The sequence below is a fragment of the Branchiostoma floridae genome, chromosome 17 (assembly GCF_000003815.2).
Source record: "Branchiostoma floridae strain S238N-H82 chromosome 17, Bfl_VNyyK, whole genome shotgun sequence".
NCBI lineage: Eukaryota > Metazoa > Chordata > Leptocardii > Amphioxiformes > Branchiostomatidae > Branchiostoma > Branchiostoma floridae.
The window spans coordinates 17,637,062-17,661,618 of NC_049995.1; the positions used below are offsets into that span (position 1 = coordinate 17,637,062).

The 24,557-nt window shown below is 42.1% G+C and overlaps 2 protein-coding genes across 2 annotated transcripts; one reads left to right on the forward strand and one right to left on the reverse strand.

Moving 5' to 3' along the window:
• The first annotated feature begins 14 nt into the window (after positions 1–14).
• On the forward strand, positions 15–14,048 carry LOC118404820 (solute carrier family 22 member 18-like). The gene is made up of 12 exons (XM_035804178.1): positions 15–62; positions 2,324–2,405; positions 2,831–2,957; positions 3,742–3,839; positions 4,365–4,510; positions 5,059–5,191; positions 7,141–7,259; positions 8,380–8,459; positions 10,577–10,705; positions 11,172–11,273; positions 11,857–11,977; positions 13,661–14,048. The coding sequence occupies exons 2-12, from the start codon at positions 2,338–2,340 to the stop codon at positions 13,873–13,875; spliced, it is 1,338 nt and encodes a 445-aa protein (XP_035660071.1). The 5' UTR covers positions 15–62; positions 2,324–2,337; the 3' UTR covers positions 13,876–14,048.
• A 3,538-nt stretch (positions 14,049–17,586) lies between these two features.
• On the reverse strand, positions 17,587–24,251 carry LOC118404429. Its single transcript, XM_035803501.1, has 6 exons — positions 24,065–24,251; positions 23,401–23,556; positions 21,461–21,856; positions 20,072–20,179; positions 18,302–19,794; positions 17,587–17,610 (listed from the first exon to the last, which is right to left on the reverse strand). Exons 1-6 carry the CDS (start codon positions 24,249–24,251, stop codon positions 17,587–17,589), a joined length of 2,364 nt encoding a protein of 787 aa, XP_035659394.1.
• Positions 24,252–24,557: the final 306 nt, after the last annotated feature.

Below are 24,557 nucleotides of genomic sequence, written 5' to 3' on the forward strand. Positions count from 1 at the left end.
CGAAAGTCAACCTTTGACTTTTGACACCAGAAAGAAACACGGAAGTGGGAAAAAAGTTGCAGGTAAAAATTTAGGCTGCGCCTGTTTAAATAGTATAGAAAACGGGGCTTACGACAGGTGGATCATTTATGTATGTGGATTATAGAGTTGGACATCCATAATATTTTAAAGTTAGAGTGTTGAATTTGTGTTTATTCATGATTTAGTGTTTTGCACATGTGTCCTGGTCCAATGATTATGTAAGGATGATGTGGCACTTATGAAGTGGTAGCCGCAGAGTCGACTGTTGGCCTATTATCGCTTATACTACTAACGCTCCCGGCCAACAGTCGCAGACTTCAACATTGAACGGAATTAAAAAATCGCCGAATAAACCAGCCGCTGCACTAATCCTCGGATCTCTGGGTGTCCCTCACTTCCTAACAGCCTTACCTAGCCAGCCGGAGCGTTTTCCGGCTCAAAAACCCCCTTCGCAAGCCGCGCCGGGACTAAATGCACTCCGATCGCACTGTTTATACACACCGAGTGGCGGCCATATTGGAAATACCAGCTTAGCCGGCGCTCCGAATCAGCCGCGCGAATAAGAGACTACTTTTCTGATAAGCCATTCCTATGTGGGGAAAGTTGGGAAGTTCCCTGAAATTTCAAATAAACTATATTCAAGCAGAGTAACAAACTGGAAAGGGCCTTGGATATTCTTATATGAGTTCAACATGTTTTTTTTTTTTTTTCAAAACAAGTCACAAACATTAAAACATGAAACACTTTTGTCTCAAAATCACAATGGAATATTATCAAAAACATATTGAACTCATTGAAAAAATATCCAAGGCCCTTTCCAGTTTGTTATTCTGCTTGAATATAGTTTATTTGAAATTTCAGGGAACTTCCCAACTTTCCCCACATAGGAATGGCTTATCAGAAAAGTAGTCTCTTATTCGCGCGGCCGATTCGGAGCGCCAGCTAAGCTGGTAATTCCAATATGGCCGCCACTCGGTGTGTATAAACAGTGCGATCGGAGTGCATTTAGTCCCGGCGCGGCTAGCGAAGGGGGTTTTTGAGCCGGAAAACGCTCCGGCTGGCTAGGTAAGGCTGTTAGGAAGTGAGGGACACCCAGAGATCCGAGGATTAGTGCAGCGGCTGGTTTATTCGGCGATTTTTTAATTCCGTTCAATGTTGAAGTCTGCGACTGTTGGCCGGGAGCGTTAGTAGTATAAGCGATAATAGGCCAACAGTCGACTCTGCGGCTAATGAAGTGGTTGTATGTATAGGTAGTCTCCAAGCAGACCCAACGGTGCCTTAGAGATAGTATCAAAGCTGGCCAGGGACTTAGCATGGCACCAGGTGCCCGTTTGACTCCCTTAGCCGGCTATCTCCCTTTGGCCAGCTATACTCCTTTGCCAGCTTTAATATATTATCTCTAAGGCACCGATGGGTCTGCTTGGAGACTAGTATGTAGGTCCCGATTGGGGTGTGGGCAATGGTGATTTTTACTGCCTGAAAAAAAATCTCCTTGTTTTGAATCAATCTTCTTTGCCCTACTCAGATTCTTTACAATTGACAATGTTGTTGTTGTTGTTGTTGTTGTCCTCATTTAACGTCTATTATTTCGCTAGACGTGGTCTCTTGGTGCTGAAAGAAAAATTTTTCTGTGTCAGATAGAAACAGGAACCATGTTAAAGTTGTAAGACACCAACACACCAAATAAGGAGACTCATTAATACAATGCGTTCTGATCTATGTCAAAAGAATTATCTGGTGTAATCTCCAAGCAGATCCATGGTGGCGTAATATAGTATATATCCCACCGTAATCTCCAAGCAGATCCACGATTGCGTAATATAGTATCAAACCCACCGGTGCCCGTTTGACTTCCTCTGGCCAGCTATACTCCTTGGCCAGCTTTGATACTATCTTATGGCACTGTAGGATCTGCTTGGAGATTATATCTGATGGACTAAACTGAATGTAAAATGTTCCATATCCCTGTGTGGCATCTCTTCTAGCCTGTTACTCCCAGGGTTTGTGTGGGAACTAATGTAAGAATTAGGATTAGAAACAGACAGAAACAATATCCTGGCTCCCAGGATTCGAACCCGCGGCGAATCCGGGTCGCCAGATCACAACCCCCTGCACTAAACCGTAACGCCAAAAGGATCAGAGCCATTTGGCATGGTCTGTTTGGCGGTGCTTGAACCCCACTGTTATACAGATGACATTTTTTTTCAGTGAGTGTCAGATTTCTTTTGATACTGATGATATTAAACACAATTGTTTCAAGGAACAAAATTATTTCAGGATATAATATCATATATTTCTGCAGAAGCAGGTGCTGATATGGCTGCCACAGGGGAAACTGCAGCCATGGATGGAGCATCAGGGTCAAAGGGTCAAGGTCAGGAAAGGTTAGGGGTCAACTTTCAACTTCTATGTCTCTTTTTTATTGTGTTGGCCAGCTATCAAGTTTTCTGTGGTACATGTGTACACATACATAATTGCAGAAGTAAAATCAGCTTTGAATGTAAATGAAAACATGCTCATTCAAAATTTACCAATTGTTGCTTACCCAACATGTATGCTACGGAGAGGGTTGCTGTCTTTAGGATGGGACGTTAAGCTGTGGTCCACTGTTCATTGTGCTTGTCTTAAAGAGCTAGGGGGATTTCCCTGTACAATAACAAACCTGTAAATATTAAACATAGCATCTGCCATGACCTGAGTGGAAGACTGAGCTCTTGAGTCAGCTAAAACTGGATTGAGATCTTGTTTGATAACTTGTTATCACTAAATTACTTTCTAAATACGGACAATTCTATTTTTTTAATTCCAGCCATGAGGAAGAGCTGACATCAGCATCAGGTCTGCCCCCCTCCCAGAGGAAGCTGGTTCTGCTGATGACTCACCTCAACATCGCCATGTACAGCACTTGTTTCTGGATCCAACAGGGGGCACTGCCGGTATGAACTCTATATGTATATAGAAAGACTTGCAAAATTGCTTAGAAATCAAACAATACTTTGCACACTTCGTTGACATCCACTGGTTAACAACATTTCAAGGACAATTCATTCCCTACACCCTGATAAGATATAGACTGAGATTTACTTCCGGATGTTTTGAGTGACATCCATCACTCTTAGCTTCTTCAGTGTCACCAGGATGTCCTGGCAGAACTTGATATTATCAGGGCTATTTTACTGGTTACCAGGTAGTGGTGTGTCTTTAACTCCCATTATATATAGTCTTTTACATACACGCTGAGGCCACACCAATTTAATTTCTTGGTTCACGGATTCGCTCGCTCCTATTTTTTGGAAAAAAAATAAAAATAAAAATTACCACTCAGCAAATTTTCACCATTAATGAAACCATTCACCAACTTTCTGGTGTAGCAAATTGGCCTTTATATTATAAGCTCCTTAAAGTGTGGGTACAGGTGCTGTTACTGTACAAAAATAGTGTTTTTGTACTTTTTTCAAGCTGAAAAAATTTTTCTTTATGTTTTGGATTAGCCGTTACCTTTACCCCAACCATTTTACAATTTTTATTTTTATTTTTATTTTGCCCTCTCGCTCCATATTTTTTATGAAAAAATCCGTGAACCAAGAAATTAAATTGGTGTGGCCTGAGTGTTAAGAAGTAAAAGCAGTGGCTATCTGTACCATTTTTCAAGTATTTGGTATTACTCGGCCGGGTATATAAAGATTCTAATAATTCTAACAAATCTGTGTTTTTCTGCAGTACCTGACCAAGAAGCTAGGAGTGGATCCCGTGGTGTACGGTTACCTCCAGACGACCTTCGCGGTGGTGCAGTTGTGCGGCGGGCCGCTCTTCGGACGGTTTGTTTGTTTGTTTGTTTGTTTGTTTGTTTGTTTATTAGGATCTCCATTAGTTACATCAAACTATTATTCCTCTATAGCTACATCATGTCTCGAAATACTTTTCTCTGCAAATCTGCACAGGTGCAGGTAACATTTGAAATGACCTGCACCACACAACTTTTACATGCACCTCTCAGATTTAGGAAGTATTGATCATACTAAAATCTGTTCAGAAAACATTGCCATTATTTCTCCATATGCGGTAACTGTCAATACTAGTCATCATGAAACACACATAAACCCAGTACATGGACCAGTGCAGGTTAGGTGCAGGTAGACACCAGATATACCTGCACAGCTTTAATTTTACCTGCACTAATGTGCATATGCAGGTAGTATATCGAGCCGTGCACATCAATCCAAGAAAATACATTATAGTAAATTGCACATACAATGTCAATCAGTCAATTAGCGTCAGTCAATAACATCATTAAACATATCATATTATACGATACAATGAATTACACATCAATTGTCAATCAGGTTCGGCGATCTGTTCGGCACCCGGTCGGCGCTGGTGCTCGCCTTCTCTGCGGCTGCCATGTCCTATGGCCTTCTGGGAATGGCGGAGGGGATGCTGCTGCTGTTTCTGTCTCGACTCCCTTCGTTCCTCATGCACTCCATGCAAGGTGGGTGATTGACTTATGGTCACGGTAAAGCTTGCACAGTGATTTAAACTGTTGAAATTGTGTATAGAGAAGTTTTCGAATCTTGGCCGGGTCATACCTTTAAAAACGGTACAGACTTCTTTTTCTCCTGGAGTCTGGTGTGGACGTTTTAACTTGACGGCAACTGATAAAAGATTATGTTGCTATACATGTAGCTAATTAGTTTGATGAACATTAATGTGTTAACTTTCTTAAATCTCTCCTTTGCTTGTAGTAAATGTTACTTACTGACAAGAAAGGTGTAAAAAGAAACTATAACATTCAAATATCTGAACTAGACAAGATCAGGCAGAGGTTCAGGTCCAGCCCTGAACTTAAACCTCTGGAACTTAAAAACCTGGACCTGATTAATAGATACACCAAAGGCAAGTCTTTAGATAACTGAGAAATCACAGAAATGCCATCAAATATAACGCTTCTAAAATGCTTTCATTTATATTTAGTGTTGAACATGTTGAATGTTCTACCTGAAGTAAACCATGGCCCTGTGTATTTGTGTAATTTGCCAGGTGCCCAGATGATAGTGACGGACATCTCAGACGAGGGTAACCGTGCAGACGCTCTGGGGAAGCTGGGTCTCTCCTACGGCATCGGCATGATCGTGGGGCCGTTCTTAGGGGGACAGGTCACCAAGTACTTCAGGTCAGTTCTTAGGGTCACAGGTCACAGGTTAGTTCTTAGGGTCACAGGTCAGTTCTTAGGGTCACAGGTCAGTTCTTAGGGTCACAGGTCACCAAGTAATAAAGGTCAGTTCTTAGGGTCACAGGTCAGTTCTTAGGGTCACAGGTCACCAAGTACTAAAGGTCAGTTCTTAGGGTCACAGGTCAGTTCTTAGGGGGCAGGTCACCAAGTACTTCAGGTCAGTCCTTAAGGTCGCAGGTCATAGGTCAGTTCTTAGGGGGCAGTTGTACTTCAGGTGTGTTCCTAGGGGGGATGCTAGGGGTGGATCCACATAGATCAAGTTTCTGAACTTCTATTCAGCCTGTCAAACCAGTTTCATTGCGTACAACTTCTTCGGGGGATAGAGCCTTATTGACACAAGTTTGTGAAGCTCTCTCTCTCTTAGCCTGATTAAATCTCGCTTATAGCAGCCCGCCAAACATCCGCCGGCCCTCTATTTACTGGTTTCCATGGTAATGTGGGCTCAACCTTAATCCTGGCCTACCATTGGTGTTGAAACATTCCACAACAGTTTCCTCAGCTTATAGCTAGTGGAGCACAAACTCCGCGGGAGGGGCCAGTTACAGCCCTGGACAGCGGAGTTTGTGTTACACAGACTATCTCTCTCTGTTCATTCTGTTATATCTGACTCTTTCCCTCCTTCCATCCAGTGAACAACACTCTGCCTATCTAGCCATGGTGGGTTCCCTGGTCAGTATAGTGCTGGTGGTGCTGTTTATTCCTTTATATGTGACTCTTTCCTTCCCTCTCTCCAGTGAACAACACTCTGCCTACCTGGCCATGGCGGGTTCCCTGGTCAGTATAGTGCTGGTGGTGCTGTTTATTCCTTTATATGTGACTCTTTCCCTCTCTCCCTCCAGTGAACAACACTCTGCATACCTAGCCATGGCGGGTTCCCTGGTCAGTATAGTACTGGTGGTGCTGTTTATTCCTTTATATGTGACTCTTTCCCTCCTTCTCTCCAGTGAACAACACTCTGCCTACCTGGCCATGGCGGGTTCCCTGGTCAGTATAGTACTGGTGGTGCTGTTTATTCCTTTATATGTGACTCTTTCCTTCCTTCTCTCCAGTGAACAACACTCTGCATACCTAGCCATGGCAGGTTCCCTGGTCAGTATAGTACTGGTGGTGCTGTTTATTCCTTTATATGTGACTCTTTCCCTCCCTCTCTCCAGTGAACAACACTCTGCCTACCTGGCCATGGCAGGTTCCCTGGTAGTATAGAACTGGCGGAGCTGTTTATTCCTTTATATGTGACTCTTTCCCTCCTTCTCTCCAGTGAACAACACTCTGCCTACCTGGTCATGGCGGGTTCCCTGGTCAGTATAGTACTGGCGGTGCTGTTTATTCCTTTATATGGGACTCTTTCCTTCCTTCTCTCCAGTGAACAACACTCTGCATACCTAGCCATGGCGGGTTCCCTGGATCAGTATAGTACTGGAGGTGCTGTTTATTCCTTTATATGAGACTCTTTCCCTCCCTCTCTCCAGTGAACAACACTCTGCCTACCTGGCCATGGCAGGTTCCCTGGTCAGTATAGTACTGGTGGTGCTGTTTATTCCTTTATATGTGACTCTTTCCCTCCTTCTCTCCAGTGAACAACACTCTGCCTACCTGGCCATGGCAGGTTCCCTGGTCAGTATAGTACTGGTGGTGCTGTTTATTCCTTTATATGTGACTCTTTCCCTCCTTCTCTCCAGTGAACAACACTCTGCCTACCTGGCCATGGCGGGTTCCCTGGTCAGTATAGTTCTGGTGGCGCTGTTTATTCCTTTATATGTGACTCTTTCCCTCCCTCCCTCCAGTGAACAACACTCAGCCTACCTTGCCATGGCGGGTTCCCTGGTCAGTATAGTACTGGTGGTGCTGTTTATTCCTTTATATCTGACTCTTTCCCTCCCTCTCTCCAGTGAACAACACTCTGCCTACTTGGCCATGGCAGGTTCCCTGGTCAGTATAGTCCTGGTGGTGCTGTTTATTCCTTCTAACACCAAGGCTGGGAAAAAGGACTCAGATTCCAAGAAGGAGGGTAAGTTTCAATTCTTACAAATTACTATTACAGTGCGTCAATAAAGGGTAGACATGCCAGAAAACAGTCACTCATGACAAGCAACGGGACATTACAGGGTTCTAGTCAGTGCATTTTAGCGTAGTGGGCCCCTACGCTAAAATTTGTGACCACTACGCTAAAATAAGGGCCACTACGCTAATTTTCAACTAGTGTAGTGGTGTTTTGGTATCATTTGCTTGTTCAACAAATGAATGTCTTATCAATGTCTGCACAATGAAAAATGGTGATATGACCCTTAAAACTGACCAGAAAATCCTACAATTTACATGTGATGTTAACAAAGTGCCAACTTTTAAAAAGTCTACATTTTCAAAGTCTCATCGTGGAAGGGCCAAGACCCCCCTTCCACACCATTCCCACTACGCTAAAATGAAATCCTGGCTAGAACCCTGGACATGATTTTGGAAATGTTCAGATGTTTCAGACACTATTCACAGACACTGACTGTCCAGTAAAGACATTTATGATGTCCGAAACAGGGCTTTAGCCAGCTCGAATTTTTTTTCCGTCAGCTAATTACAATCGTCGCGAAAACCGCAAAAATCAATTAGAAGGACTGAACTGAGACCTTGAAAAACGGGTTTTAATGAGATTATCGTATGCGAAAGGGCGCTGACACACATTGTCAACAATCATAACAATAGCAAAACAAACAGTGTGTAGCTTTCCGACCGTGGACAGCGTCCCCAAGCCGCCTGTAGCTTCCACCAAGAATTTTTGTCCGTCAAGGTTGATGGATTGGTTTGAAAATTTTTCCATCAGACGCAGCAAATTTCCGTCAATTGACGGAAAAACGGACGCTGGCTAGACCCCTGGTCCGAAATGTCTGACCATTTCCAGAATCATATCCAGTTGCTTGAGGAACTATGACACGTATTACAGTGAATAGACATGCTGTTGCATGATGGGAATGCCCCCTAGTGAACATACAAGGCACCGCACCCATGTATTCAGAAATTTCAGGTTTTCTCTCATCTTTGCAGCTAATAAGACAGGCCACACACATTTAGGAGTTGCATGAATGCAATCAACAGTCTTTTGCACCTCTCTACATTTTGATTTAATTTTTCCTTTTCAGATTCTGGTCCATCGAGTGTGTTTGATGTGAAAGCCATTGCCAAACTCCTTACCATTCCCGTAGCTGCTTATCTTCTTCTGGTAAGTCTCTCTGACAGTATGACATCAACTGTAATAATTCTGCTGAGCACCTTAAGACAGAAAAAAAGCAGTGAACCTACTGAGAAGTACTAAATGTAAAGTCTTCATTCAATTCATTCAATCTACATCTACATCTACGTAATACTGGGCAATGCCCCTCGCGGGACTTTGTGCCCAGGGGAGTGAGGATGCCCTAGCAAACCGGTGGTGGTGAGACAAAAATAGTGAAAAAAAAAAAAAAAAAAAAGTATTCATTCAACAGACAAAAATAACAGTGCTGTGCTGTACAAGTTGCTAGGGCATAGTTCGGTCTTACAGCTGGGTAGAGCTAGGGTAGCCATAATACAATGGCTACCCCGGCTTTGAAGTGTGCTACGGAGGTGGTATGTATCAGATTTTCAGGCAGGCTATTCCACTCTATGACTGTCCGGGGGAAGTAACTTGCCCTGTATGTTTCGGTTTTGCATGTTAAGGTGTGGAAACGTTGGTTGTGACCTCTTGTAATGTTGTTGTTTTGTGTAAGTATGCTGTGGATAGGTATTGCAATGAGGTTGTTGACTGCCTTGTACATTAGTGTAAGTCGTGCTTGTTGTCTTCTTTGTGCTAGGGTCGCCCATCCAAGTGATTGTTGTAGTGATGTATTGCTGGTGGATTGTTTGTAGTTGCCTGTAACAAACCTGGCAGCCCTACGCTGTACTGATTCCAGCTTCTCCTCAAGGCTGTTTGTTTGTGCGTGTTTTAGTTTGTGGGGGTCCCAGACTGAAGAACAGTATTCTAACTTAGGGCGGACTATGGAAGTGTAAGCCTTAGCTCTTACCTCTTTACTTGCCCCCCTTAAGTTGCGTCGGACAAACCCCAAGGTGCTGTTGGCTTTGGCTGTAATGTCATTGATATGTGGCTTCCACCTAAGATTGTGGGTGAGAATGACACCTAAGTACGGATGCTGGCTGTTACAGTTGAGTGGTTCGTTAAACATTGTATACAAAAAATCATGTGAGCTTCTGGACTTGTGGATGTGCAAGATGGAACATTTTTTTACATTAAAGCGCAACTGCCAAGTGTTAGACTACATACAAAGATTATCTAGGTCAGTTTGGAGGGCATAATGGTCTTCGTCACGGACTATGGGGCGGTAAACGAGACAGTCATCAGCAAATAGTCTGATTTGGGATGTTATGTCTTTGTTGATATCATTTATGTAAATCAAAAAAAGTAATGGCCCTAGCACCGTTCCCTGAGGTACTCCGGATCTTACTCTGACAGGACCAGACTTTTCCCCATCGATCACCACTTGTTGCTGACGGTCCAGTAGCCAGTTTTGTACCCAGGTGAGTGTTCGCCCCCTGATCCCGTGAAAGTGTAACTTATGCAGCATCCTGTGGTGCGGAACGCTGTCGAATGCCTTCGAAAAATCCAAAATAGCCATATCTATTTGCTGCCCTATGTCAAACCAAGACGTTAGGTCGTGTAGCGTCAGTAATCCCCAAGGTATGCACACTTCAGATATCCAGGTGGTCAAGACATTGTTTGAAAAGCCTCCATAACACAATTTTTTGTGACAGTCTTACACTTACAGTTCCTACTGGGCATTATGAGAGTTGACTTTAGACTGTGAGGCAATTTACCAATAAAAACATAATGTATTTGCTTGTCAAATGTTTTCATTTGGAGCTCTTCTAGAATACTAATTGAATCACATGTACATGTGTTTCATTGGATGGATTATTGTATATCTTGGATTGATATAAGATGAAATATTATTCAAAAGGATACTAAATTTGTACATTTTTTGGTACAGTTGCAAAACTTTTGAATTCTTTTTCATTTATATCTTTATTCCTTTCTCCTTACAAACAAACATTGTTGCCCAACTATTATGATATATTATATAAACTATAATCATTAAAGGCTTAGCCATTCACTATGATGATACATTAGAAATTTTAAAAATTCTTAATTTTCTCCTGCCCCTCTAAGATGGGAACCATGTTGGGGACCCGCCTGGATATTTTAGTTGGATGGATAAATTCTATATCTTGGATTGATAGAAGATGAGATGTTAATTGTATAAATTTTTCTGTTGAAAGTTTTCATTCATCTTCTCACGCCACTCCCAGGTGCGAACCATAGTGGGGACCCCCCTGGGGATTTTCCAGTCCATGTTCAGCGTGATAGCCATGGACCGGTTCAACATCGGTCCGGAGGAGAATGGTTACCTCATGTCATATATCGGCATGTCTAATATGGTAAGTGTGATATAACATAATATACCACATTACGTCATTCACCCTTCATGGTATTATTACAGCCAGTAGCTGTTTTCCAAGACTTAAAGCACACAGTCACACAGTAATTTACTATTCAACATTCCATACTCATGTTTAAAATAGACAACATAATATCAGAGTCCATACTCTAAAGGGATGTGCCTTAAAACACCAATCCTCACTAGATAGTTTTAAACAACACTTTCAGTTAGGTTACATATACTGGTGTGACAGGTTGTTACTAATAGGTACTAGTATATATTACCAGCTGCTGCTGTGCCTGTATACATGCATGCTACTGGAAAGGATCGCTGTTCTAAAGACGGACATTAACTTGTGGTCCACTGTGCACAATGCTACTACGAATTGTTACATGTACATGACACCTGTCTTCTCTGTCATGACCAGATGTTGTGAGTTTGAATCCTGACTATCTTTTTTTCAGGTAATGATGGGTTTAGGAGTTGGGATCCTAACGAAGCGTTATAACGAAGGCTTACTGCTGAAGTGGGCCATCTACATGTTTACCTTCGGCTACCTGCTCCTGGTGGGTTACAGGATTTTTTTTTTCTATTTTGCTTTTGGAGAGGCGAAGACAATGTGGCACTGCACTAAGTGACAATGTAGCAACATTGGGGGCACGGCGGGTATCGAACTCAGGACCTCTAGATTCCAAGCTGAATGCTCTACGTTATTTTTTACAGTTTATTTTTTTAAGAGTTTTGCTCAGGCACTGAGCTACACTCACTGCAGCAGCATCTCTTCTCCCTTAGTCAGAAACATCATGCTTTGTTCAGTATGACTACCTGACTCAATAGCCAAAGCAGGGGTATACTAGGCTGCTCGGGAAATACCCTTAGGCTACCCCTATTTAGCCAGATTGCTGTGGAATCCTTTTGATGTGTGTTATCTATGTGTGTATGTTATTATCAGTATGTGGGTAGGCCAACATTGCTGTCTGAAGATGGATCCAGTGGTGGAGTGACAAGATACAATGATGATGAGTATGTGCATGGGTAGGGGTTAAGAAAACAAAGGTCAAGTTTGATTATTGTTCTTCCTAGCATCTTTGTACACTAATGCAGCATTCTGTTTTTGATGTCTTATCTTATTTTGTTTCCTGTCACCAGGCCGGAGCTAACGTGACCTGGCACATCTATGTGACTGTGATTCCGCTGACGATCGGAGGGACGATCATGAACACTGTCATCAGTAGCACCCTCACTAAGGTGGTGCCACCGGACAGTACAGGTAAACAAACAAACAAACAAACAAACACTGTCATCAGTAGAACCCTCACTAAGGTGGTGCCACCGGACAGTACAGGTAAACAAACAAACAAACAAACAAACACTGTCATCAGTAGAACCCTCACTAAGGTGGTGCCACCGGACAGTACAGGTAAACAAACAAACAAACAAACAAACAAACACTGTCATCAGTAGCACCCTCACGAAGGTGGTGCCACCGGACAGTACAGGTAAACAAACAAACAAACAAACAAACACTGTCATCAGTAGCACCCTCACGAAGGTGGTGCCACCGGACAGTACAGGTAAACAAACAAACAAACAAACAAACACTGTCATCAGTAGCACCCTCACGAAGGTGGTGCCACCGGACAGTACAGGTAAACAAACAAACAAACAAACAAACACAACCAGTTAATCTCACCTGCTGATGTTTCAGACTTCTTCCTCAGAGCAATGGACCGATCCCGGAGCCCCGCCCCCTGTTCGATCATGTTCTATTTCGAACACCTCCGTCAAAAACAGCGCTTGTCGGACAGAACTGGCCGCCGCTGCTGTTTAGCTGATAATAACGACTGACTTCGGTTTAGCTCCTTTGACCCTGAAATCCTCTCAGACCGGGCCGAAAAAGAATGCGCTGACTTCTTTGTTGAAGGCTACATCCACTGGGTACAGTCTTCTGAGGAGGGGGCTAGTATAGTTGTGGTACGGGCGTTATAATTTCCGTCAAAGCGGAAGCGGGAGGCACCGCAAATCTTTACCTTGTTGGTGGGCAGAAGTGTCCGGTTTCTGACGTATGATCGATGCAGGTGAAAACCAGTGTACATCTATCTGTAACTGGGTTTCTACTGTGTTTGTTGCATGTATAACAGCTGCATGCATTCTCCTGATAAAAGTGAAATCAAGAAGAAAGCAGCTCAGGCACTCATGGAGAGGGAGCTTGAACTACGCACCAACTAATGGGACACTTCTACAAAGTCTGCCAGTGCAGAGTCCCGTGTCTTTATACATACCCTGCACTACACGTGTATACTGCCCACCAACATTGTAATGCTATGCAGTGGCTCTCGCTCCCACAATACCTATACTCGTTGGGTGTAGTCTTCAACAAAGAATTGCATAGCATAGCATTTTTCTTTGGCCATTTCTGTTCAACTGGGGCTGTTTTTGACGGAGGTGTTCGAAATAGAATAGGGGGTTCCACATTGTTCTATTTGTTCGATATGACGTTCGATCGGGATCGGTCCATTATTTGGCTGGTGCAATAATGCGAAGTTGGAATTCCGTGCAGTTACATTGTAACAGAAGTGTGCATTAATCCATTGTGCAATCAACTGGCTTCTACTGTAACCACGTTATGCCACAAAAGCACCACCTACATCGGCTACAAATTGCGGCAAAAAGCAGAACTCCTGACCAATAAGTAGCTCTGAGGAAATCAATGCCTGTCAGCATGTGGTGATACCTGGTTCCCTAGCTGTGTAAAGAAAACTCCAATGTCCTATGATCTACAATAATCTCTGTTATGTACTTTATCTGACGGTCCCTTGCCTCTTCCCTTGTGACCTCAATGAAAAGTGGCCTGCGGGCTGATTTGAGCTTTCACTGCTAAACAAAGGGTTCAAACACACAAAATGATTTTCAGATTTAGTTTACTATATTTTCTTTGTTCCTCCATATATAGGCACGATGTTGGGCCTGAGCATGGCGAGTAACTCCATCATCCGAACCATGTCCCCCACCGTGGGGGGTCTCATGCTCGGGTACGCGGGTTACCCGTCCTTCGGTGTCCTGGGCTTCGTGGTGAACACCCTGCTGTCTGTTTACATGGTGTTCTCACAGACACATGCTAAGGTGGTCGCTGCTGTCGAGAAGCAAAGTGCCAGGAAGGAGAGCTGATAATCATGGACACAAAGGCTATTCAATTTGGAAGCTACCATGCATGATGGTATCTGTATCATTCTGTAGTTATAAAAACTATCCCTGAAAATTGTAAGGTAACATGTAATGTACAACACTGGCTTGCCATGCTAATGATAGTCATATAGCCTGGGTACCATCGTAGTAGTTCTCTCCAAAGTTTATTGTACACATTGTAATTCTCTGCTATTCCGTCTGGGGACTTTGACATCTCTAACATGTGGTGTGAGGTTTTCGTTCTTCGGTATCTTGGGGTTCATGGTGACACCCTGCTGTCGGTGTACATGGTGTTCTCACAGACACATGCTAAGGTGGTCGCTGCTGTCGAGAAGCAAAGTGCCAGAAAGGAGAGCTGATAATCATGGACACAAAGGCTTAGAGACTGGCTAGTATTCAATTTGGAAGCTACCATGCATGATGGTATCTGTATCATTCTGTAGTTATAAAAACTGTCCCTGGAAATTGAATTGTAAGGTTAACATGTAATGTACAACACTGGCTTACCATGCTAATAATAGTCATATAGCCTGGGTACCATCTTGGTAGTAGTTCACTCCAAATTTTATTATACACAACGTACTTCTCTGCTATTCCGCTGTTCTGCCTCTCTGCTATTCCATCTGGGGACTTTGACATCTCTAACATGTGAGGTATCCGTCCTTCGGTATCCTGGGTTTGTGGTGAACACCCTCCTGTCTGTGTACATGGTGTTCTCACAGACCCACGCTAAGGTGGTGGCTGCTGTCGAGAAGCATTGCCAGGAAGGAGAGCTGATAGTGAAGAGAACTAGACTGGAAAATTACAAGGTGATAACAATACATGGCTTGCTATGCTATACCTGCTTATGTGAGTCATTATGATAAACTTTAAGGAAGGAGAGCTGATAGCTGAGAACTAGCCCTGAAAATTACAAGGTGATAGTTACACATGGCTAAGCTCAGTTCAATAGTCGAAGGACAGGGAAATTGCAGGAGAATTTCACACCATATAGAAGAGGAGATATCTCCTGTGTGTAAAATGCCTTTTTCCCCAGTGTAAAATGCTATCATTTCTTGGGTCTGTTAATGGAATACCTCAATATACTAGTATTTATGTTGCTTTAGTGTCCTCAGGGTCCTATAGTTTAAAAGTTAAATTTATATTCTGGCTATATCTATATATATGTGGTGATACCTTTATATATCTGCAGGGTAACCTAATAGTATGTTCATTACATTTATATCCCAGTAAACATTGTATTTAGGGATTTCAAGTCGACAAACACCGATGAACTGGTTTCAAATTGCAATGTTTTTAAAATGTTGCCATTTGAAACTGTCAACTTGAAATCCTTTATTGTGTTGGATACAACCGACATTTGTTTGATATCCAAGAACTTGATAAGTAATGGAATGCCGAAAATGGCTGTATTACAGCTGTCAAACATAGTATAGAGGGACATCAAACCTGTATGGGCAAATGGTATTCAAGTTGTGCAGAAATCTGTATATTTGGTCAATGATGTACAGTGTAGAAGAATGTAATATGGTATGCGTTGAGTCTAGAACTGAAATATTCTATGTATTATTACAAGGAACCAAGTTGTACAACACTGACTTAAAACAACAAAATAATGTACAATGGGCATGTAATAACTTGTGTCTCTAGATGTGATTCTAATGATGTAAAAAGTGTACGTGTATCTAGAAAGTATTATGAGCAAGCATGAAATTAAACTTTATTCAAAATTTGTTATATCATTCACAAATTTTGAATATAAACTGTATGTTTGAAAGACTTCACATTGCTGGGAATCTCAGATTACCTATTCCACTTTGTATATTGGTATCGAATTGTAAATGTAAACATTTCAAATTATATCTGCCAATGATAACAATGTTGTGGAACAGAGCAATATGGTGATATTCAACAAGTATGATAGGCTGTGTAAAGGAACATTGGAAACTGGTTTAATGAATTAGTTTTCAATTCTCAGACAGTATATTGTGCAATTATCATAAATAATTCGATAATGTACAAGTAAAGAAAATGCATGGATACTTAAGCATTATTGTTTCATATGCCATTGTCATATATGTACATGAAGTTGTAAGATATTCCATACTTGCAATTGCAAAAACAATACATTCCCATAGATGGTGTTTTTTTAAACATGCATGTCTTAAATTACTTGTATCAATACTCAAATTCTGACAAAAAATTTGAACACATGACAGAAAGCTTCAACATACAAACAAGATTTACATTTGAGTGACATTTACAATCCCATAAGTTAGTGACTTTGACATGTTAGCCGCAGTTTTTTTCTAGTCAGATGTACTGTCTTGTTTTCAATTATTCTGCCATTGTATCCTTGACAAGTGACACTGAGGAACAGTTGTGGATGTGATTCAAACGTCCTGAAGTGAATATCTTACCACAATAATGTTACATATTCAGTGTCACAGAATTAATTGAAGGCAATGAACAGATATCAGGTATTTGTGGGAAGCATCTGTCGTCATGCCAAGTTAAGCTGACTTACTGCCCAATGTTACATTCAATTTGTATATCATGCATTTACCTGCAAAAGGCAATGGTGATTAAGTGAATATTACGGTGGTGACTTTTGTTTTTTCTTTTTACTTTTCCGTATGACCTGATCAGTGACAAGAGTGCTGTCGTCATAAGAGTATTTCTTTACTTTGTGTGTCACCGCAACCACTCTGTCCTCTCGCTGGTCAAAGTGGAAATTTTCACCTTTGTCAGAGAGGGGTTCTCCAAGGCTGACTCCATTCTGTTTTACTTTACATTTTCGGCAACTCAAGGAGGTCAGATACGTTTCTAAGGTGTCCATAAAGTTTGTAAGGCATGTCATGTTCAACCCTTTATGAGCAATGGAACAATTCACAAGTTTTGACATATTCTGCAGATGGTTCCATAATGTCAGTGTTTCCCCAAAGTAAGTACCACACTTAAGAAGAGCTTTCATGGATGGGCTTACACGCGAGCAGTTCCAAGAAACAAAGGGATTTCCACCGATCTTTTCTATATTTAGACGTTTACTTCCGTAGTCATTTATGGTTTTCAAGAAGTAATCTTTCTTACCTTCAGCTATAAGCTTTAAACGTGCACTATATATATCGCTCTGCCTAATAGCGTGTTCACGAATGATTTCAAGATGATCTCTACGATAACATAGTAAGTGTAATTGGTTGATGACGCCTAGAAAATCCTGCCAAAGACGAACAATTTCTTCACTATCATCAGCACACAGTAACCATGATGAACCTTGTGTTACAAGCTTTTCAAGGTCTAAGACAGTCTTTATGAACTGATCAGTATCTGGGGGATCTTCTATCCACCATAACAGACTATTGGATGTTGCGATTATGGCATTTAAAACCTTTACTCCATTCCCATAGGCTTCAATATGAGAGTTGATGGTTAAAGCCGCTGACTGTGACTGATAGCATAAACTCACCAATATCTCTAACAGTTCAGGAAGCCATCTGGGGTCCAGCCTTTTCCACACGCCGCTAGCCTTAGAATTATTTTCTAGTGACGTGACAGCCTCTGAGAGAGTTGTGACATGACAGTCTGCTAAGGGAAAGGTGGGAGATTGACCCTGGTCTGCGAATTCTTTGGCTATGATATCATCAAGAAATTCTCGAAGAATATGAGAAAACACACTTAGCTTATGGGAAATCCTTACGTCTTGGTGTAGCTGTAAGACTGTGGATGGTGGAATAGAATGTGCCTTTTCTGCTTTCGTCTTTTGTGTACTTGTAAGAGACAAAACGCTTTTTAACACTCCCGGATCCCCCAAGAGATCAGGCCAGTCCTCACGAGCGAATTCCAGAATGTCAAACTCTTTACTCTCTCTGGGCAGCCCCAGCATCACTTCATAGTATCTATTGGTGCATGAAGACGTATCCATGGAGCGGTAGTACAAGAACAGTACTTTGATTACGACCTTGCTCACTCTTTGTATATCACTGCTGCACAATAGTAGAAATGACTGAATGTTCTCCATCTCATTGCAGGAAAACCTTACCGTCTTGTCAGTTGTTTGATCGTTGTACTTAACTTCATCACAACGGTGTTTACCAAGGCCAACTAATTCCTTCAACTGTTGGTAACGGTGTTTATGATTAAGTATGGCATCTGCAGCCGTTAGAACCAATCTATTAAGCCCTGCCCAGTACTTTTCTGGCTCGGCATTCGAGAGCATATTTGGAATAAAAAGATTTTTCAATTTGTCCAATGGCGTTTCAGCAATGTATCTCGAAACACCACAAAAGAAGGATGTGGGCAAAAGAGAAAAGTCGACGTTGTCCAATTTTCTATTTTGAAGAAGTCTCCCGTAAATTGAATTGATGGCATGATTTTGTAGTGAGTTCTTGACATAATGTTGATCACACGCAGCAGCTTCACTAGACGAGGGTTGCATGATTGTTAGCTCCTTTGCCTCCCAATATAGGTTATCAGCTATATCCACGAGCAATTCAACGGGAACATCACCGTTGAACAAACATGGCAACAGGGTGGTATTCAGAAATTTTACATGATCATGAAGGTGAAAGCACAGATCCTCGGTGACATTATGTTTGAATAACAGCAAAATTTCAGCATGAAGAAAAAAATAAGCCTCTTCACAAGCTCCCCATCGGCTGAAAAACTCAGCGGACTTATTCAAGAAAGAGGATGAACCTGTGACTGAGACATTCAGTTGGTACCTGTCTATATTCAGGGCCAGATAATGTACATGAGCCATCAGGAACTCTGCCTGGATCCTTTTTGTATCATTACTGTGCTTTAGTAACAGCGTTGAATATTTCATTGCGTTTTCTAGATGTGTGACTCTCGTAGATTCGTTCATGTGTGCCACAACAACCTCCTGTACTATCCTGTTCACACTGAAGGCACAAGGTTGGAAGGCATGGCAGGGCGACGCCAGCGAAAATTTCTCCAAGACTGAAACCATTTTCTTCGTATCTAACTTGTCTAACTTGCCAGAAGTATTAAATAGTCTTCTAAAGCCTTTGCTATCATATTTTGGGCATGGGATACAGTCTGGGCCCATGAAAGATGTCACATCTAAAAGTTTAGCGGCGTTGCTGGACAGTTGTGACAAGTATTGAAAAGTAATATCAAATACTCGTCTTATCTTTTTGCTAGAGACCTGTTCAACACCCGATTCATCTAGCAAGTCTACCTTCTCTGTGGCGTTGCCTCCAGTGTATTTATCATGATATTCTTTCACAGAGCAGCCAGTCTCTTCTATGTATGCAAACGCGAACTGCAAAGCCAGAGGGTGGTGTCCCAGGGATCGGCTCAGAAGTTTGATCTCTGTCCTTTCCTTTTCAATGCTGGGTCTGACCATTTTGTTAAACATTGCCTGGGCCTCAGTTTCACTAAAAGGAGGAAGATTTACCACTGGAATGCGCTCGTTACCCAGTCTTTGATATTCGTTAGAAGTCAATAGAACATTCATGTTTGCCTTTAACGTGTGAGGCAGTAGGGACTCCAGCTCTCCTGTGGTGTTTCTAACTGCCTCGTCAACAACCAATATCCAATCATGTGAACTTGTCAGATACCGTCTAAAGTGCATCTTCATATTCTTACAACTCAGATCATCTTTAAGTTGCAAAGAGTCACTAATGTAGGAGCTGTACTGACTGATACTGGCACACAGGTCGCCCTTACTCGCTAACCTGACCCAGAACACCCCACCAGGGTACCTCTCCGCACGCCTGTGCCCGTATTCGATGGCTACTGACGTCTTCCCGACACCGCCCAGACCCTTGATGAGGCAGGTCTGGTTCTCCTGAAGACAGGCGTCTATCCTGCTGAAGACGTCTTCTCGTCCTACAAATGACTTGAGACGACGAGGAAAGGCAGCTAAGAAGACTGGTTCTGCGGGATGATATGTTTTCTGTTTATATATAGATGTATTTACAAGTGAACAGTGTTTAATTAACTAGTTCTGGGTGTTGTATTGCTTGACCGATGTTGAAACTTTGTTCAATGCCGACGCAAAAATTAGTTTCAACCTCGGTCAGTTGCAAGCAATACACCACCCAGATTTACTTAGTTAAACGCTGTTCAGTATTAGTCTTAATTAAACTCTGTGAATTCTACTAGGCTGTTGAATGTGCACTGTATTTTTCAAAATAAGAACATGGAAACTCACCATGTGTTCTGGAACCGCAATAAAGCATGCACATCCATGTACAAATCACGAAACAGGTCACGAGAATGGCCAAGGCTCGTGCTCTGTTCGTTATCCATCTAGTGACATCTGCAAAACACAATTATAAAACTAGAGTTCGGCGACCTCATACCTCCATGAAAATTTAGAGCTTTCGTAAATTTCATGCAATTGACTAAGACATTAACATAATTTATGCATGGTGTTGTTCATCATTGACAAACGTACATATGTCACCATTATAAAATTCCCATTATTAATCATAAAGCGGTTTTGCAATTTTTACATAAATTATGCAAATAAGTTCCTCATTACCATATTTGGTATCTGCTTATATTCCACCTATCATAATTAACATGTGTTACATTTATTGAAGTCCAGTTATTGAAAACAATGAAATTATACAATTTACTCATTGATTATGCAAATTAAGTCCTCATTTGCATAACATGTATATCATTATGAACACCTTTGCCAAAGGTACCCGCATGCCTAACATGATGCCAATCCGTCAATCCTTTCTGCAGTTATCCTCTTTGGAATGTCTTGATAAAAACGCCCCTGCAGTTCCAAAATTAAATGTTAGGGGGCTGAAACTTGCCCCACTTTTCATTACACTGCAAGCTATCTACCAACCAAATTTCAAGACCATATCACTTCCAAGACAAGAGATACATAGAAAAAAACTGCTATGATAGAATATCCTCATTAATTATGCAAATGTACTTCTATTTTGCATAATTAGTATGTCATTTTGTACAACATTGTCTGAGGTATCTACATACCAAAAGTCATGAAAATCCGTTGTTCCCTTCTTGAGTAATCGTCTTCAGAAGTTTTTGACAAAAATGCCCCTGCTATCCCAAAACTAGACGCTAGGGGGCCCAAACTTATGTCATTCCTTTCCTGAGCACAAGAGCTATCTAACAATCAAAAATCGTGACCATAGCATGTTCAGAACACCGAGATAGCAAAACCAGAAGTTGCGCTGCAGTACCAAGGGGAGCTGTTAGGGGGCCCAAAATCTAATCATTTCCCGCTTTCATCACACACTACCAACACACCAAGTATGAAACCAATCCACCCAGCCGTTCTCGAGTTATCTTGTTTACACACACACACACACACACACACACACACACACACACACACACACACACACACACACACACACACACAGACAGACAAACGCTGGGTAAGATATAATCTCCATGACATTTCATGGAGGTAATTACAGTCTACTAGATAGACATTTGTTAGGTCTGGGTGAATTACTGTAGATTACAGTGAATTTAAGTAAATACAGTGTAGACATTTGTTAGGTCTGGGTGCATGTAGGTTTCAGAGAATAAGCAGGCTAAAGTTCCTCACCTTTGACACTTTGTCCTGTGCCTTTTGCAGCCGGGTATTGCTCTACTCCAAGTCCATCAACCTTCTCCATTGTCTCCTTCCCAGTCGTCTTCATCTCTTGGCCAGTAGTTTGCAACGAGTGCTGTGCTTTCTCCGTCCATACATGTAGCTCCTCAGCTGTGTGCCTTTCTTCAATGTCGATAAGAGCCTGTTGCAGAACCTGTAGAGTAGCATTTGTTCCATTTCTTTCTAGCCACCTTTCAAGCACTTCCCTGCACTTTTTATCAGGACCTTGCAGTGACTCTGTAGCTCGGATAGCCTCGATCTCACCTCGTTTGAAACCCACTTTCCTGGCCAAGTCATACCACTTATAGCTCACGTTCTTGATGACTTTGTCGAAATAATCCTCCATGTTAACTGCATGAAACAAGGTATGAAAACCAAAGCATTTTCAGGATAAATAAGACAACAACAAAAAATAGAGTTCGGCGACCTCATACCTCCATGAAAATTTAGAGCTTTCGTAAATTCCATGCAATTGGCTAAGGCATTAACATAATTTATGCATGGTGTTGTTCAATGTACACATGTCACAAATATAAAATTCCCATTATTAATCATAAAGCGGTTTCGCAATTTTTACATAAATTATGCAAATAAGTTCCTCATTACCATATTTGGTATCTGCTTATATTCCACCTAAAATGATTAACATGTGTTACATTCATTGAAGTCCAGTTATTGAAAACAATGGAATTATACAATTTCCGCATTAATTATGCAAATTAAGTCCTCATTTGCATAACATGTATATCATTATGAACGTCTTTGCCTAAGGTACCCGCATGCCTAATATGATGCCAATCCGTCAATCCTTTCTGCAGTTATCCTCTTTGGAATGTCTTGACAAAAATGCCCCTGCAGTTCCAAAATTAAACGTTAGGGGGCTGAAACTTTCTCCACTTTGCTACCACACTAAAAGCTATCTATCACCTAAATTTCAATACCATATCACGTCTAAGACAAGAGATACATAGAAAAAACTGCTATGATAGATTATTCTCATTAATTATGCAAATGTGGTCCTATTTTGCATAATTAGCATGTCATTTTGTACAACATTGTCTGAGGTACCTACATACCAAAAATCATGAAAGTCCGTTGTTCCCTTCTTGAGTTATAGTCTTCAGAAGTTTTTGACAAAAATGCCCCTGCTATCCCAAAACTGGTCGCTAGGGGGCTCAAACTTATCTCATTTATTCCTGAGCACAAGAGCTATCTAACAACCCAAAATCGTGACCATAGCTTCTTCAGAACACGAGATAGCAAACCCGGAAGTTGCACTGCAGTACCAAGGGAAGCCGCTAGGGGGCCCAAAATCTAATCATTTCCAGCTTTCATCACACACTACCAACACATTAAGTAGCCTCCTTCACCTGCGTCTCTAGGGCCTTGGCGAAAGTTCGCGATTTTTATCCGGGAATACGACGGGAAAGGAAAATATGCCGCTAGGATCATAGAGACGCCGGTGAAGGAGGCTACACACCAAGTATGAAACCAATCCACCCAGCCGTTCTTGAGTAATCTTGTTTACACACACACACACACACACACACACACACAAACGCTGGGTAAAATATAACCTCCATGACATTTCATGGAGGTAAATATAACCTCCATGACATTTCATGGAGGTAAATATAACCTCCATGACATTTCATGGAGATAAATATAAGTCATCATGAATTTTTTACTCCTTTTGCGTTGACAAGTCGTCTAATTACGTGCTGGTGAAACCAGATTATCATCATCATCATAATTAGCTCAGTGCTTTTTTCGTTCGATTCATACCTTTCATCAAGGCAGTCCAATGTCTCTCAGTCAATCCGAATCATAACTACTAGAGTTGTGCGACCTCCAGCGCAAATGTGATTTTTTTTTTGTTCCGCACACGCATTTACCTTCCGGACGCCTTCCGAGATCCCTTCTCCTTATCTCTCCCCTCACTACTGCGTTCTTCAGACGTTCCCGAGTCTTCAGTAGTTGCTGTACCAGATGGTCATACGGGACTTCCTTCAGGCTTTGGACAAAGTCGTCGAAACCATCGTAAGGTAAATCTGTATAGTGGTGGTATTAGAGCAATACATATATTTAAGAATTAGTAATTTCTACAAATAACCTACGTTATGTAGTGACCAGACATTCGGTCGACAAACAGGGAAATATTAGCCCGGTGCACAGCCCTATTCGACGCACCGCCGACAAATCAACCGTCCGCGCCAAACCAGCCATTTGCCCCAAGGTGTTTACTTACATGTAAGGCTGTCAGGTTACAGGCTATCTTAAGATCATCACAGGACAAAGTTAGCCACAAGTCTTCAAATTTAGTCAAGATATAGGGACAGACATATATTCCATTATCAAGTTTACCGTCAATGTAAACTCGCAAAATACGACATTTGGGTCATCGGAAGAATTAAGAACCGTACAAAATTGACATCTTATCTGACCGCTGCATGACGTAGGCTAAGTTCCTCTGCCTTATGAATTCTAAGTTACAAATGTTTTAGGTTGTGGCGTATAATGCACGGGTATTGAAAGCGCCCCCAGAGCTTGAAACCTTACCCATGAGCCTGTCCAGCAGCGCCCTTGCCCCGGAGTGTAGTCCCTCGGCCCTCGTCTTGGCCCGAATGAACCCTGGGTCCCCGTCCCGCCAGCGGACAGTGCTGTACCGCAGGGCCAACCCAGGGTCCATGTCACGGGCAATGTCGTCATAGCAGTCCTGCAAGGCCTGACGGTGGAGAGGGTCCATGGTGGCTATGGCCACTTCACAACACCGTCGTAGGGTTATCGTAGATTGGTCCTAACCCGAGTGGCTGCCCCCTTCTCCTTCAGCCATTTTGATCACTCAGCACTGAAACTAGCACGTCCAGCTGCAAGTGTACACAGAGGTCTTGAGACTCGCGATGTTGCTGTGTAATTCTTCGTTTGATCTGAAAAAAAACTTACTGCTGCTGTGTTCCTCACTTTTCAGGTCCAGTTTTTGACCAAAACTTCGCAAGTAATCAGAACGGCAAACTAGCTAGCAAAAAAAAGAGAAACTCTAGAACTGAGTCCC

Bases quoted from the DNA above. Each gene is read 5' to 3' on its own strand.
- LOC118404820 (XM_035804178.1), top strand. From the start codon at position 2,338: ATGGCTGCCACAGGGGAAACTGCAGCCATGGATGGAGCATCAGGGTCA. The intron at 2,958-3,741 runs GTATGAACTCTA...GTTTTTCTGCAG, and splicing joins TCCAACAGGGGGCACTGCCG to TACCTGACCAAGAAGCTAGG. The intron at 8,460-10,576 runs GTAAGTCTCTCT...CGCCACTCCCAG, and splicing joins TAGCTGCTTATCTTCTTCTG to GTGCGAACCATAGTGGGGAC.
- LOC118404429 (XM_035803501.1), bottom strand. From the start codon at position 24,251: ATGGACCCTCTCCACCGTCAGGCCTTGCAGGACTGCTATGACGACATT. The intron at 21,857-23,400 runs GTAAATGCGTGT...TGTTTCATGCAG, and splicing joins TCTCGGAAGGCGTCCGGAAG to TTAACATGGAGGATTATTTC. The intron at 20,180-21,460 runs GTGAGGAACTTT...TGTGTTTTGCAG, and splicing joins CACAGGACAAAGTGTCAAAG to ATGTCACTAGATGGATAACG.